The sequence below is a fragment of the Dendrobates tinctorius genome, unplaced genomic scaffold (assembly GCF_039654945.1).
Source record: "Dendrobates tinctorius isolate UK_male_01 unplaced genomic scaffold, ASM3965494v1 ptg000159l, whole genome shotgun sequence".
Taxonomy (NCBI): domain Eukaryota; kingdom Metazoa; phylum Chordata; class Amphibia; order Anura; family Dendrobatidae; genus Dendrobates; species Dendrobates tinctorius.
The window spans coordinates 8427237-8443876 of NW_027361826.1; the positions used below are offsets into that span (position 1 = coordinate 8427237).

The 16640-nt window shown below is 42.4% G+C and overlaps 1 protein-coding gene across 6 annotated transcripts in view; it reads left to right on the forward strand.

Moving 5' to 3' along the window:
• The window catches only part of MGAT3 (beta-1,4-mannosyl-glycoprotein 4-beta-N-acetylglucosaminyltransferase), an 80314-nt gene that overhangs the window by 39794 nt on the left and 23880 nt on the right, over positions 1-16640 (forward strand). Inside the window, exon 1 of one of the 6 annotated variants that reach the window (XM_073549479.1) lies at positions 7301-7505. The exons of 1 other annotated variant lie outside the window; for it this stretch is intronic. Coding sequence is in view for 2 of the 5 variants with exons in the window: in XM_073549476.1 (XP_073405577.1) it covers positions 8904-9013 (110 nt within the window). In the remaining 3 variants the exon portion in view is untranslated. Of the gene's footprint in view, positions 1-7300; positions 7506-7922; positions 8212-8324; positions 9014-16640 lie in introns of those variants that run through there. 4 more of the 6 variants (XM_073549481.1, XM_073549480.1, XM_073549476.1 and 1 more) reach the window with 4 other exon arrangements.

Here is a 16640-nt window from a genome sequence, read left to right on the forward strand (position 1 = left end):
ATACACACGCAGCGGTGCAGGCTGTCAATCAAAATGCTGGGCAGTGATTCCAGCTACATTCCTATAGTGAGTGGTAATGGTAATCGTTCCCTGCACTGCCCAGGTGACTGGAAGCGAGCGGCTACAGGGAAGATAGATTTTAATTTTCTCCTGGTCACTGTGGCTCCAATAAAGCAGCCAGATAGGATTTCACCACTATTTACCTGCAGATCTTTGGATGTTACTGGTTCCCTTTAAAGAGGGAGACTGTCAGCACAGAATGACCAAGTGCAAGCGCTCGGTACACCCTTAGTGCGGCCAAACATTTAAGTGCATGATCCAACCTCCTTGTTTTCCATCTATCTCTGCACTTCTCTGCTCTATGAAGTCAGAGCTGTCAATCAATGAATTGGAGACCTAAGTAACAAGCAGGTGGGAAGGTATACATAGATGTTTGGCCACACCAAGGGTGCACCGAGCACCTGTATTTGGCTTGAACAGTCATTCTGTGCAGTCCCTTTAAGTCTTAGGCCGGGATCACAAATGCGAGAAACACAGTCGAGTCTCGCATTTTAATACTCGGCACTGCCGCCGGCACTCGGGAGCGGAGCCTGCGGCTACATGTATTGCTATGCGGGCACACGCTCCGATCCGAGTGCCGGCGGCAGTATTAACATGCGAGACTCAGCCGTGTTTCTCACATGTGTGATACCGGCCTTACTCTGAAACTCCGCACAAGTAGAGAATGATCTGTAAGTGAAACCAAGCCGGGTGGGCAGAAACCGCAGGGGAGACTTGTCCCTGTGCCCAGCTCTTTTTAGAAGCATGTATTCTCTGAAATGGTGCAGTGTTTAAGAGTAAAATGTCATTCATTGTATTGAGGAGCTGGTTGGCATTTCATTCTGTATGTGGCTCGATCAGCACGAATCTGCAGACAGGTTCCCTCTAAAATTCACAGCCGTTTTATTCATTCATTTTGGTATATAAAAATAAACTGAGTTGACAGCGGAGAGTATAAGTTAACAACTAGTAGTAAATGATAGCATTGTGTTCACTTGCTCTTAGACTGGCGTCCTTTGTGGTTGAAATGCCATCTGTGTAGACTTGTAACAATGGCCTGTCCAGTGGGTCGGCTCGGCAGCGCTGCCGTCCGCATACACTGGGGAGACTTGTTCTCCAGTAATGCTAATTTATGACATTTAAAAATCAAAGGCTGGAACGTTAATCATATCCCGAAAACACAAATTAATTGTGTGTGTTGGGCAGCGAGCTGTGTTATGTGTGATACTATGTGTAATACTATGTGTGCTGTTGGGGCCAAGTGTAAGCATAAATCAATGCCATGTATACACTGGTACTAGCTGACCGGGCTGGAATGTGCACTAATGGTCCACAGGCTGCGAAACGTGTGGCTACTTATTTACAGACAGCCTGGGATGTGGTTGCAAACACATCTGCTCCTTGGAGTAGAAAAAAAATCACCGCCTGCTTGATTGCTGCCTCTACAAATCCTGTGTCTACAAAACAAGGTTTTCTCTGTGACATACAAGCCAGAGCCAAGATGAAACCCTTTATGTGTCACTTAGGAATCGGTAACGCTTCATTCATGGGCAAAAGTGAAGAAAATATTTCATAGCAAATGTCCGGATGTCAAAAGCTGTACAATATTTGATATGGATCACTATTAAAAGATGCAGAGTAGAGCCCTGTGCACACAAGGGCATCACAAGTGTCCTGTACATTGGCTAAGAGAACCTGTCAGCACTTATATTGGCCCTAAACCGCCGCCATATTGTCTTACAGGATGGTGATGGATTTCTAAAGAGGTATCTTGCTCTCTAATGTCCCTGCACCATAGATAAAGTAAAGTAGCACATGGTACCAGGAGAGGACGCACCATTGCTGCAAGCGATAAGGGGGCCCACGTCCTTCTCCAAAGCAGCTTTTGGCACAGCCACAAAAAGGGGCCCACGTGCTGTCCTTGCACAGGGACCTTCCCCTGTGTCCTCTCCTGCATGATACCACATTAAAGCAAATAGATTTTCCTTGCCTTTGTCCAGCGTCCAGTCCTTAGTGGCAACTGGACCAGGGCAGTCTTCACTTCTTAGGGTGGTTTCCTTGTGGGCCTCGGCATTTACTAGACCCACCACGTTATTATGTTGTGTGGAGTCTAGTGAACCACGGACGCGAAAAACAAGCAAAAAAACACTTACCTTTGGATTTGGTGCCTGATTTTTATGCCACGTCCTAATCCAACTGCAAAATGGGGTATTACCAACTCAGCCATTCACTTCCATGGAAGTGAATAGGAGTTCTAGTTGGGCTGTTTTTATAATCCTGGCCGCCATGTAGACAGTCATTCCCATGGCTGAGATTGGAATACCACTTTATACACATTGCTCTCTGTGGAAGAGCTGAACAGTCAGAAGAGAGACCCCCCCCATATATATCACTGAGGCCAGCCTAATCTATGGACAGAACGACGTAGCTCCATAGATGGCACATAATAATGCAGGAATAGGACGTCCGCTAAACGTTTGTACTATTGCAAAGAAATAATGCTGCTTTTATACTCGTTTGTATGGATGATAGTGCACATGGTCCGACCGCCACTCCATTCTTTCTCTACAGGGCTATAGGAAAAAGGAGCAGCCGTGAAGGATGTGCAGGTCCAGTCTATTCTAATCGGGGTAAAAGTGGCCCGTTCTGCTGATCAACTCAGGTCACAGCGGCCAGACCGCTGCCAGTCCATAAGTTATAACATAAATTTGGTGCAAATAAATCTAACTTTTTTAGTAAGACTTGCACAGCAAAATAAGTCATAGGGCCGATCCATCATTTCCGTTTTTTTTTTAATCTCATGGTAGTTACTGACTTTTTTGGAGCCAAGTTCTTTAACATGTTGCATGAATTTTGCACAAAGAAAAAAAATGGTCTGTCTTTTTTCTTTCATTTTTATAAAAATTAAGCAAAAATTACTGACTTACATAAAATTACCCCAAAAATTACTCCAAAGCAGGATTGGGGAAAATTTGCAACAAACTTTGCAACTTTTTTTTTTTTTTTTAAAGTTGCAACTGATGAATCGGGTAAAAACATCTGGAAACTTTAAATTCCACCCACAGTGGAGAATTAAAAAAAAAAAAAACAACAGGCACATAAATTAGACTTTAATAAAGATGCAAATGGAAAAGTGAATTTGGTGCAAACAAATAAATGGATTACAAAATGCAAAAAAAAAAACTAAAGCAAAAAAACAGGTGAAAATGCAATAACTAATCTGTCCCTTAATATTGTATAAGACTGTGGCATTGAATAGAAAAAAATAATAAAAGATGCATTTTATAGAGATTTGGTGTAAACAGAACACTTATAAGATTAGTGTCACTCATGCTATGCTATAGACCATTAGCAGAGTTACCTGCACAATGGGATGTGCCCCTGGATTATGCCAGTCTTTACAACCTTTTAAGACTCGTGTTTATGAGCATTCCAGACAATGAATATCAAATCCTAGGCGCGCAAGGTACACACATTCCTCTTATTCAGACTTCCCAGATAAAGAAGCCTCAATCCGTCAGCGGTATCGGTGTTATGTGTTTATGAACACTACCTTATATCAGAAAAGAAATGTTTTCAAGGACTGAATTTCTTCACACGTTAACTCTAGGATGTTTTTTCTTCTGTACATCTTTAAAAATAAAGGGGGATATCAAGTCCGTAAAGGTGAAGTGAAACCTCACCTAATATTTCCTTATGGAATGTTTTCCCTCTCTGTGATCTTCTCGTCAAGGACCATACTCTACCCTAGTAGAGAGTATCTAAAACAGCATGAGATGAAATAGCACACTTTTTTTTTTAAACAGCACTGTCTCGTGAAGATAAGCGGATGTGTACTTTTATTGAGAAAAATCCACCACCCCATAACTGACAAAACCAAAATGCTGTTTTTTCCACATGTAAATGAGACTGAAATGGCCTGGGCATGATGGAGGCACTTCCCAAGCTAGTGCTTGTCTGGCTCTGTTCCATGGTTTATTCTATATGCCAATGAGCTTGAAGTGCTCTGGGTGTGATAAGAGCACTTATGGAGCCTCTGCCTCCCTGAGGCCGGGGTCACACTAACCGACGCAAAATACGGTCCGTAGTTTACATGCGTAATACGGATGAATGACTCCTAAATAGTGCTCCGTATGTCATCCGTAATCAAGGTGTGGTTGCGTATTTTGCGCATGTCTGCATCCGTATGTAATCCGTATGGCATCCGTATGGCGAGATTTTCTCACCACCTTGCAAAATGGACATATAATGGAGCCCAATGACAGGGTTTATAACAGAAACGAAATAATAGATATAGACACATAGAATGCATATATATATATATATATATACACACACACGTCTTTGAGACACATATATATATTTCACAGAGTTCTTCATAGCAGAATAGCCGCTAATTAAATTGCCGGCTTCTATCAAATCATTCCCCAACCCGACATGAAATGACACCTGGTTTACATTCAGTAAAGCATTTCATTTCATGTTTTTTTATATGTCCCTGACTAATAATTAGATGAGGGTTTGTGTGCAAAATTTGGGAGTTGTAGTTGTTATTTTAAGGGGTTAATTCGTTGTTAAAAAATGTGTGGGCTTCCCATTGCCCTGTAGCGGTGGCGAATAGGTTAATCTAACAAAGGGTTAATGTCACCTTACAATCGAATGGTGACATTAACCCTTTGTTAGATTAACCCACTCGCCACCACTATAGGGCAATGGGAAGCCCACGCATTTTTTAACGAATTAACCCCTTAAAATAACAACTACAACTCCCAAATTTTGCACACAAACCCTCATCTAATTATTAGTCAGGGACATATAAAAAAACATGAAATGAAATGCTTTACTGAATGTAAACCATGTGTCATTTCATGTCGGGTTGGGGAATGATTTGATAGAAGCCGGCAATTGAATTAGTACTATTCTGCTATGAAGAACTCTGAAATATAAATATATATATATATATATATATATGTTTGTCACAATGACATGTATGTATATATATATATATATATATATATATATGTATTCTATGTGTCTATATCTATTCTTTCGTTTCTTTATTAAACCTGTCAGTGTGAGTTTACTGTATAGCGCACTGAATTGCCGGCTTCTCTAAAGGACACCTGGTGCGTATTTCTCACAAGTCAAATGTGTGGTCTGTGTGTAATGCGTATTTTTAGCGCACCCATAGACTTGTATTGGCATACTACGGGCGTAGTACGCTGACAATCGCAGCATGCTGCGATTGGCACGGACCGTAGAATACGGATGAGAAATATACGGCTGGTGCGAGGGACCCCATAGAGAATAATTTGTCCGTGTGTAATGCGTGTTTTTAACGCCTCTCACTCGTCCGTATTCCTCGCCAGTGTGACCCCGGTCTAAACCATCCAGAGAAAAGAGAAATGTCCAGCTCAACTGATTCTGGAATCAGTTGCGCTGGACATTTTTTTTTTTTCTGTGAAATTGTCTTGTGACATGCACCCTAAGGCCGGAGTCACACTGGCGAGGAATACGGGAGAGTGAGAGGCGCAAAAAGCCCGCATTAGACACGGACCAATGATTCTCTATGGGGTCCCTCGCACCAGCCGTATATTTCTCCTCAGTATCCTACGCTCCGTGCCACTCGCAGCATGCTGCGATTGTCAGCGTACTACGCCCGTAATACGCCAATGCAAGTCTATGGGTGCGCAAAAAATACGGATTACACACGGGCCACACATGTGACTTGCGAGAAATACGCACCAGGTGTCTTTAGAAACCCTGTCATAGGGCTCCATTATTTGTCCATTTTGCAAGCCTGCGAGAAAATCTCGCCATACGGATTGCATACGGATGCTGACATGCGCAAAATACGCGACCACACCTTGATTACGGATGACATACGGAGCACTGTTTAGGGGTCTGTCATCCGTATTACGCATGTAAAATACTGACCATATTTTGCGCAGGTTAGTGTGACTCCAGCCTTAGAAGCAGGAAACTCCAACTTTTGCTTATTGTCCGGTTGAAGTGACATGGACATTTCACTGTGGAAACATTCTTCAGATATAACAATGGTGCTCTAAAATAGTTGGTCAACTTGTCAGAGAAATGCTGTCATGCGAGATATGTGATCGAGTAACCCCATGGTTGCACTGATATGAAACTGGATTTTAAGGGATTATTCACTTGATTAGTAATTTCCTCTGAGGCTAATCCGCACTAGAGTTGTTTGTAGGTCACTTAACCCCCATTAAAAGCTATGGGGCCCTTTTAATCAAGGCATTTTCACTAGTTTTCTGCCGTAAAACACTTTGAAATGTTGAAAATTTCACCAAAGTGGGCACAGCTTGGATGGGGTGTGAGCACCAGCATATTTATAAAAACTGATGCCACTTTAGTACACCGAATTCATGAAGTGGTAAGTGCCTCGATGAATTTGGCACGTCTTACTAGGTGCGACTTCATTAAGACTGGCATGCAAAATGCCAGTCTTAGCATACTAGACAAATTATATGGGGTTTTTTTGCATTTTTTTTCTGGTGTTCTTATCCTATAGAAAAAGCAATAGACAAAAAGGAAGTGAAAAAATATGGGGAAAAAAATTACAACTAAAGATTGCCACATGAAAAATTTGCCAGTTTTCAACTTTTTCTATTGCTTGATGCTGATTTAAATGTGCAAGGTCTTTTTGTTGTTGTTTTTTATTACCATCTAATAAAAAAATAGATGTAACTGACACATTTTCTTTGTGGAGCCAGTCTGACTATAAATGTCTGCATGCAAAAATGTAATAAAAATGCAAACTTGAAACAGCAGATGCATCTACATAGCCTGCGTACGTGCACAGAGGCCGCACACCAGGTCAGGTGCAGTATGTACTCATCTGTTGCCTGCTTTTAGGCCAAAGTGTAAGCTGAAGTTCCAATGCAAAATCTATACCAGGCCCCCATATGATGCCCCATTTAGAATATTTATTATATGGCAGAGGCAATCCTTATCGTTACACCCCTGCGTTTAGACAACACCTCTGTACATAAAGCTTTTCATGAAACTTGGTGTAATTTTTTTATCACTTGACTTTGTACCTGAAAAAAAACTTTTATATGAAATCAGAGACAAATTGAGGTACAGTACTGATGCCATTTTAGAAGATGAGGTCTTAGGGTCTGTTCACACTCCATTTTTGACATGCATGTTGAAGCAGATTCGCTTCAAAGAGGACTTGAAGACATTTTTTTTATGTGGCTCCTATAAATAAGACTGTTGTATTCGGCTCTGGAACCCACGAATGGTCCATACGACACTGTCTCCGCCTTTGGACAAATCGAACATCGGGAGGAAGTTAGAGATCAGCCGCAGCCCTGACTTCCTCTTGATGTTTGATTTGTCCGAAGATGGAGACAGCGACGCCAGTGCTGATTGGGCACCGTGTACCATACAACTGCATGAGAGCTCCAGGAATGTGAATGCTGGCACGGAAGGTGAGTATAATTTTGATTATTTTATCGGGCCAATGAGGGGTATGAGAAGGGGTTGTCCAAGTAGTGGACAACTTCTGTAAGACAAGGAAAACCTCTTCCCCTACATAAGGACAAGAACTGCTCAGCAACATGTCATGTAGCTATTTTAGGGCTTCAATGTTTATTACTAATTACTAATGTACTGCAGGATGCAGCAGGCTCCCTCAATGAAGGCCGAGGAGCACAGGTGCAAAAAACTGATGACGGTCACTTACCCACCTACCATTCTTGGAGACATGGTGTTGCTTAGGGGTACAAATGCACACACATAAGGGTGCTTTCACACTACTCGTCTTACGTCTGAAAAACCCACAAAGCGGGATTCAGGTGTATGCGCCAGCGGGCTATTGACTATAATGGTGCGCGATACCATGCTCCCGAAAATGATGCACAACAGAGCACACCTTGTCATTTGTAGTAAGCAACCCTCCATGAATGGTCGGTGTGTGAGTGATCGGTCATCAGTACTTTGCACCTGTGCTGCCCCTGCCTTCGCCTTCATCATGGGGCTGCTGTTGTACTAGTAATGTGACCAGATATTGGTAAACACGGCTGGGGTTTTGGTGATATTTTTGAGGGATTTCTGTCTTTTTGCTGTGATTTGTTGTATATAAAGCAGCCGTGTTGCAGACCTATCGCGTAGGACTTGCACTGAAGTCTATAGCAGGTACGTCACTTGCAACCAGCAACAGAAAATCTGACACGTTTGAAAACCTTTGCAGGTGGCAACGTGACACTGTAGTAAATCAGTACATCCAGTGTTAGGACCTGTAGCCCTAGCCTAAAACCAGCTGTCAAGAAGGAGTTGGCATATTACAACTACAAATGCTAATTTAGTTAGGAACTGCCCTTATTAATGATCACTTATAGGTGGTTGCCTAAAGGGATGTCAAAGTGGACCTGAGCAGAAGAAGCAGTGTCTGCCTCTGGTCTGCTACATTCATAGTCAGTGCCAGGAACCAGCTTCTGGCTTTGGCTCAAAAATGCACGTGTGATTAAAGCCATAGAGTTAGTTTCTGGCTGTCTGCCTTATTCACCTGTGTTGGAAAACCACTAACCTGTGAAGAGGTTACCTGTCTGCAGAGAGTGTGAACACAGCCCAGACACACCTGGAACTGTGGACCTGCCTCCTAACACTACTTAGCACTGTGTGCAGAGGACTGATGGGACTTTACACTCACGGCTATCTGTTTGCCTTTTGAACTCATTTGTGTCTATAAAACCAGCAGAGTGAAGCCTTTCCCTCCCGCATCTCCTGCACTATGCTGCTCACCATCAGTGCACACAGCACTGCCAGCCCTATAGACAGGGGAAGAGCCAGACCCTGCTAACTCCAGGAGAAATGCCATAGGATCCACCATGATCAAAGGAAAGTACTACTTATACCGGATGAGAAGGCATTCCTATATGGCCCAAAAAGTCAAGCCGGACAGGTACTGTGAATGTGCTCTTAATATGCTGTGCTTCAGGTATGTACCAAGGCAATTCCTGGGGCTGCTTCTTACATTGGGTCTGTGGATGCAAGCTGGGAAAAGGGACACAACTGGTGAATGTGTATTTGCATAAACCAGTTTAAGGCCAGTTTCACACGTCAGTGTCTCCGGTACTTGTAGTGACAGTTTTCTCATGTACCGGAGACACTGACACATGTAGACACATTCTAATGAATGGGTCTATGCACATATCAGCGTGTTTTCACGGACCGTGTGTCCGTGTGGAAAATACGCTGACATGTCCGTTTTTGTGCAACAGCACGGATCACATGGACCCATACAAGGCAATGGGTCCGTGTAAACACGTACCGCACACGGATGGCGTCTGTGTGCCAACCATGTGCGTTTTTAGAAGTCATAGAGTTAACATTGAAACCAATTTTTTTTTCAATACACGGACAGCACACGGATCACACACGGATGGTACACCCGGACATACGGATGGCCCACGTATCCACATGGACACAGATAGCTCCGGTACCGGAATTATCTGGACGTGTGAAACCTCTCTAAGAGGGGGTCTGTCACCTTGTGATAGGGATATATTATAACCTCTAAAGCTTTAAAAATGATGGTGCACATTACTGACAGCTGCGACCAAATTGTAACTCTACATAATAGAGAAAACCTGTGTGTGTGTGTGTGTGTATATATATATATATATATATATATATCTATATCTCTCTCGCAACCATCAACTCGTTAAAGAACATTTTGTGACTTCCTGAGTAAAACCTGATCACTTTTTTACCCACTTTACCATTTCACACTACAGCTGGCTATAGACATACTGGCATTTGGGTGACTTGTCTTCCCCCGTTGACCCCATTAACGCTTCGTTCTGCCAAGCACGCCTCTTCTGTAGAGGTGTGTGAGATCAGACAGACAGGCGACCCTGTTTCGCTTTTGGTCGACCCTTGCCTGGGCTACAGTTTGGACGGACAAAAACGTGGAAATAGACATTCAATTTTTGTTTTTGTGCTTATTTGGTGCGGTTGTGTCGGACCATTGCTTATCACCCCCCTAGTTCACGGCTTCATTAAAATCTGCTGAATCTAGATGTTGGTAGGTGAATTATGCACGGCTGGAAACAGGATGTGTATGACCAGTTCAGGGCTATTGCGATGTCACTTGGAAAACCTCTCCATTGTTTCCATGTTATCCATTTACTCATCAGTAATGTTTGTTACATGGCTGTCTGCTCTCCTTTTTAATGATGATGAAAAGTCAGAACAAATCTGAGGGTTAGGAAGCATTGGTCCTGTACATTACAGAAGCTTCACCTTAATAAGGTAGAAGACGCACCATATCAGGTCTAAACTCGACTGGCTGTAAAGGGTTGGTCTGTAGTGGAGCAGAGGCTCAGACATGACTACACTGAGATCTAGAGGGTGTGTTCCTAGAAACACCGCCGCTTTATTATGGCATTTAACCTCTAGGTCCGTTTACAAGAAAGGAGGCTGAGTTATCAAAGCTGATTCTGTTGCTCATAGCAACCAATTAATGCAAAGCTTTTTTTTCCATTGCAGCTTTAGAAATGAAAGCAGTGCTGTTGGTTGTTTATGGTTACTGTTAGGTTTGATAACTCTGTTCCAATGTGTATTGTCCTGACCAAAGAGTAGACGTGATTGCAGGTGACGCTGTCCGTAAGAGTCTGTACAAAAATACTTGGCACTCAAAAATGAAGAAGCAGTATATTCTTTATTTAGCATGCAGAGAAAAATAGACCCATATCGTATGAACGTTTTCAGTCCAACAACGGACCTTCATCAGAAAGGTTTTTTGGTTTCTTTTGGTAGAAAACTATAATTTACAGACAGAGTAAACAAGAGAACAAAACAAAAATTTTTTTGTCAGAAACTGCCACGGACATATGTTTCTATTACAATTGCATTTAAAAAGGGTCAAACGTCAGAAGAATAATCTATAGTGAAGGATGGTGACCGCAGAAATTCATTCCATCAGAATTTTTCTTTTGTCTATTTGGGCACTGTCCAAAAAAGAAGCATGTGAACGTGTCTCAAAGACTTCCCCGTCCAAACTTATTTATTTATTTTTTTAATTAAGCCCTACAGCGCAGCAGATGGTAAAGGGCATGAAAGGAGTGCCACTTCCCCAAAATAAAACATGTTGGGTAATGTAAAAATTTCCATTGAGACAAAGATCCACCTCCAAATTGTTTTTTTTCTTTTTAAAGAACACACATTCTTAACCACCAAATACAGAAGAACCAGTTTCCGCTTCTGATTCGGTTCACTACATAAACACAGGGTCTAAATGAAACAAGATAAACCAACACACCCAGCAGAAAAATGAAGGAAACTATGTGGTAATCTTGTGATTTTTAGCAGTTTTGTTTATTTTATTCTAAAGAAGAATGTAACGTAGATCACGGGAAAGGAATTTTCTGCAAGTTTAAAATTTCTTTTATGAATTCACTGAAGCCAATGTGTGGTTTCTTCTATTGTACAGTGTATATGATTCCAGCTATAGCTCCTGCTTCCTGCATACACATGAATAACTTGGCCAAGTGCTAATGTATGTGTTTTTTATAAATATATATATATATAATATATAAGCCCAGCAGCTTATCTACTACTATACCTACAAAAGGATTGGGCACTCTTTCCAACATCATTTTTCAGGGGAGAGTCGAGAAGCCCCCATACACGTTAAATTGTTGGCCATCAATGGCTTCATCCACGTTTTAAAGTGAACCTGTCTGCAGGATTGTGCACAGTAACCTACAGACAGTGTCAGGTCAGTGCTGTTATACTGATTACAATGGTACCTCGTGATGAAATCCGTCTTGTGGTTGTTGTGTAATCTTTATTTTCAGATTTGAGTTAATGATGTGTTCGTGCTGCAGCACGAGCACATCTTTAATGTGCATTTAAATTTTTTTTTTTTATGGTATCCATACATTTTAAAAAAATCTGTCTCTAAAAAATTATACTAGCTATTGAACCCATTCTATGCCCGGGTGGCAAACATTTACGGTATATGGTCTCCACCCTGGTATGTGCTGCTTCCACCCTGTCATGTGGTGCTCCTGTTCTGTGCCCCCATTCTGGTTTGTGGTGCTCTCATCCTGCATTCCCATTCCTGACGTATCTATAAAAATGGCACCGGAAAGCACGGACTCCGCAGGCGCCTATTCCGGCGCCGCAACCCGCCCTCTCCTGACATCACGGCCTTATTTCAATAATTTCCGCCCACCGACAAAATGGCGCCTGAAGTGCGCTATACGCATGCGCCATTTTTGACGGAGGATTCATGTACCAGCCTCCGGCTCGAAGAGACCCCACGACAATACCGGATAGGTAAGTTGTTGTGCCGGAGATCGCAGTATGCGTTCAGTGCTTACGCATACCGCGATCTCCTGGGCCACAATCCTCATCCCCGGATGCGTAACTCTGTGGGGTCCAGACTGCGCAGGCGCGTCGCACTTGTGCAGTCTATAAAGGCTTCGGACAGAGTGACACTCCTAGCATTATATTAGAAGATAAATACAATTTAATATTTTTTATATCTTGTAAACTAGGGGGCAAGTCATCGAGGAATCAGTGACCCCCTGGAGCACGAGCATATCATTAACGCAAAACTGAAAATAAAGATTAAACAACAACTACAAGACGAATTTCATCACCAGGTATCATTGTAATCAGCATAACTGTGCTCACCTGACACTGTCTGTAGGTTACTGTGCACAATCCTGCTGACAGGTTCCCTTTAATACTAATGTTTATCAGTGCGTTAAAGCCATACTGTATGTCTGTGCTTCTGACTAAAGGGGCCTTTACACATAGCGATATCGCTATTTTGTGACGCAGCAGCGATATCGCTATGTGTGATACTTACCTCCGACCGGCTCCCCCTCTGTCTGTCACTGATCGCGCAAGATCGTCCAGTTCCATTTCTCGTTGGGCGCTTCCTGCTGGCACCGACGAGCGACGCATGGACGCGGGCGGGAGGACGTCAGGATCCCCGCGTCTGACAGGTAAGTAACGACCGATGCTACGTCGCTGTGAGATCTGCCTGTGTGACAGCTCATTAGCGACCATTTAGCGATGCACCAGCGATCCTGACCAGGTCGTATTGTTGTTGGGATCGCTGGTGCATCGCTAAATGTAAAGGGGCCTTAAGGAGGAAGATGGTTAATTATTCTAGAATCTTGTTGCTAATCTCATCCAGTTCTGCAAAACAGGAAGCATAGAGTGAGCAGGCTGACAGGAGCTTATTCTATTCTGTTATCTTCCTCCTGGACTATAGATATCAAGTTTGATCCTTGAACTCTTCTGTGCAAGGTACAATACAACAAAGTGACTTTTATTATTACTGCTTCTTTTCTATGGAGTCTTGTGATGATTATTAGGGTGTGTGCGCACGTTGTGGATTCTACTGCGGATCCGCAGTGGTTTTGGCCAGGGATTTCTGCTGCGGTGTACAGTACCATTTAAGTCAATGAAAAACGCAGTGCCCACGGTGTGGAATTTTCCGCGCGGATTTGCTGCGGTTTTAAAACCGCAGCATGTCACTTCTTTGTGCGAATTCCTCTGCGGTTTGGCACCTGCTCCATGATCAGGTGTCAAACCGCAGGAGAAAACCGCAGGTCTTTTGACCTGTGGATTTAGGCAAATCCGCAACGTGTCCACACACCCTTAGCCTTTTCTTTGGCGTATTATGCTTTCTAGGTGCATGCGGCTTTACACCGCCTCAATATTTCTCAAATTTCTGGCAAGTCTAGCAGAAAGTAATATTTGCTATGCTCTGCTGAATGTCAAAGTCCACGACTATTCTCTTTTCTGCATATGGATCTACGATGCTGGTGTTCATTGGTGAAGTACCACCACCAGTATACATAACTTGCTCTTGTACTTGGTGCTAATTATAATTTTTTTTTTTTTTGGGGGGGGGGGTGTTTTCCCTCCATTTTAATAGTGGCTTCGTTTTTTTTTCTTCTCTCTGCGTAATGTACTTTGACCTACCAAGAGTTATGGGAAATACGTGACAACTTCCCTAAACACACACTTGGTCAATGATATATTTCCTATATTGCTGCATGTGATGTTTTTCATCCTTGACTGATTCGTTTTGGTGTGACTGTCCAGGCTCAGATTGGCCCACAGAGGATAAGATAATTCCCCTGGTGGACCCCCAACCTCCTGTATGAGCAATACTTGGCACAATAGACTTGATTTCCCATGGGTGTACATATATCATACAAAATTCACACTGCCCCGATCTATGTGTATGAGTAAGGCCGGGCTCACACTGGCGAGGAATACGGCCGAGTGAGAGGCGCTAAAAGCACGCATTAGACACGGACAAATGATTCTCTATGGGGTAGCTCCCATCAGCCGTATATTTCTCATCCGTATTCTACGCTCCGTGCCAATCGCAGCATGCTGCGATTGTCAGCGTACTACGGCCGTAGTACGCCAATGCAAGTCTATGGGTGCGCAAAAAATACGGATTACACACGGACCACACGTGTCACTTGCGAGAAATATGCACCCGGTGTCTTTTAGCAAAGCCGGCAATTCAGTGCGCTATACAGTAAACTCACACTGACAGTTTTAATAAAGAAATGAAAGAATAGATATAGACACATAGAAAGCATATATATATATATATATATATATATATATATATATATATGCATTCTATGTGTCTATATCTATTCTTTCGTTTGTGTTATAAAACCTGTCATTGGGCTCCATTATATGTCCATTTTGCAAGCCTGTGAGAAAATCTCGCCATACGGATGCTGACATGCGCAAAATACGCGACCACACCTTGATTACGGATGACATACGGAGCACTGTTTAGGGGTCTGTCATCCGTATTACGCATGTAAAATACTGACCGTATTTTGCGCAGGTTAGTGTGACTCCAGCCTTAGGGTAAGTGCACACAGAGTTTTTTGGCTCTGTGGATTTTGTAGTTAAATCCGTGGTTTTGCCCTGCACAGGTTAGTGTGACTCCAGCCTAAGGGTACTACCTAAACAAGAAAAGAGGTGGGGGGAGACCATACTTGTATTAATGTGCACAACTATGTAAGAAATGTGGTTATTGTCATACCATGGTTAAAACCTGAAATACTAGAACACAGATACCTTGAATACATAAAGTATACACGTCACTTTCCAGCTTCGTTGTATCTGTAACATGATGCAATTGACCCAATACACAATGGGAACCAAAAAGTAGATGAGAATGTAGCTGAATGAAATGGTGTGATCACATGTACAAAATTAGACATTTTAATAAAGTGCTGATGTAAAAATAATTTGCCAATTCGATAAAGGAGTGTGTATATTATCATCCACTTTTTTTTTATTCCTTTTCTATTTATATTGGGTCAATTGTATGATGTTACCGATACAATGAAGCTTGAAAGTGACATGTATACTTTATGTATTCATGGTGTTGTATTTCCTAATTCCGGTTTTAATCATGGTATGGCAAGAAATGAATTTTGTTTACAGTGCTGTACACATTACATGTATTGTCATTTTTTTTTTTTTCTCCTCTTTTCTTGTTCACTATTACTCCCAATAGTAATATATTATATTAATGTGATGTATGAAGAGTATTGGACCAGTAATATGGTATCCAATATCTGGAGAAACCAGTACGACCTGATAAAGTCTCTAAGCGGAACCCAGGTGATTCACTGTGTACTGACAAAGGCGACCTCTAATCTTTCATTTACCAAACTACCCAGTTTATTACCCTCCCTAACAAATGTGTTGCATGTAGCCCCCAGTCAGTTACTGGTGGGCCCTTGTCACCCAGTTCAACACTGTAACTCTACCGTTGCCTTTTTGGGAAGGGTTTACCCCCAGTTACAACTTTCAAAAATAGATCACTGGAAACTGTGGCGTCATAATGGAAGTGTCACATGGATCTCCTCTGTTAAACAGTTCAGACATGGTAGTGTTTCGAGGAAGGCTGTGGATGTCACAACTTTAGGGCTCATTCACATGTCCAGTTATTCCACATATGTGAAAAACGGACCAGCTATTTCTGATCACAGCTCATTCAGTCGTATAAGTTTTCACAGATGGCACTCGTACCTGTGGGGCCATTCACATGTCCATTATTATTTTTTTTTTTTTTTTTTTTTTTTTTTTTTCCTTTTGTGGACTAAGATCTGCAGAAAATCGTGGAGACGTCTGATTTTGGGCAAAATGTCAAATCAAAATTGGCCGTGTGTCCGTGAAAAAAAATCGGACTATCTAATAACCTCACAGAATGGAGAAGGTGGAGAAACTTGTGTCCGTCTGATCAGGAAAAATCCGATGTGTGAGCCCTTGTGCTGCATTCTCTAACTACATGGCTGAGAATTGAGAGAGTTCCTGTGTTTCCATTTAGGCGAGACAGGAGTAAGGTGTCTGGGATAATGTTCCTGGAGAACCCAAGAGTCGGGAGTTTAAATTCAAGGTGACCGATCCATCCATATTTAAACTTTTTTTTTTTTTTCCTGTTAGTAAAGTAGTTTTTCCACGATAGGAAAATTGGTTTTCAAGGCACTGCCCCCTCTTGTCTAAGGCTGTGTGCACACGATGCGGATTTCCAGCGGATCCGCAGCGGATTT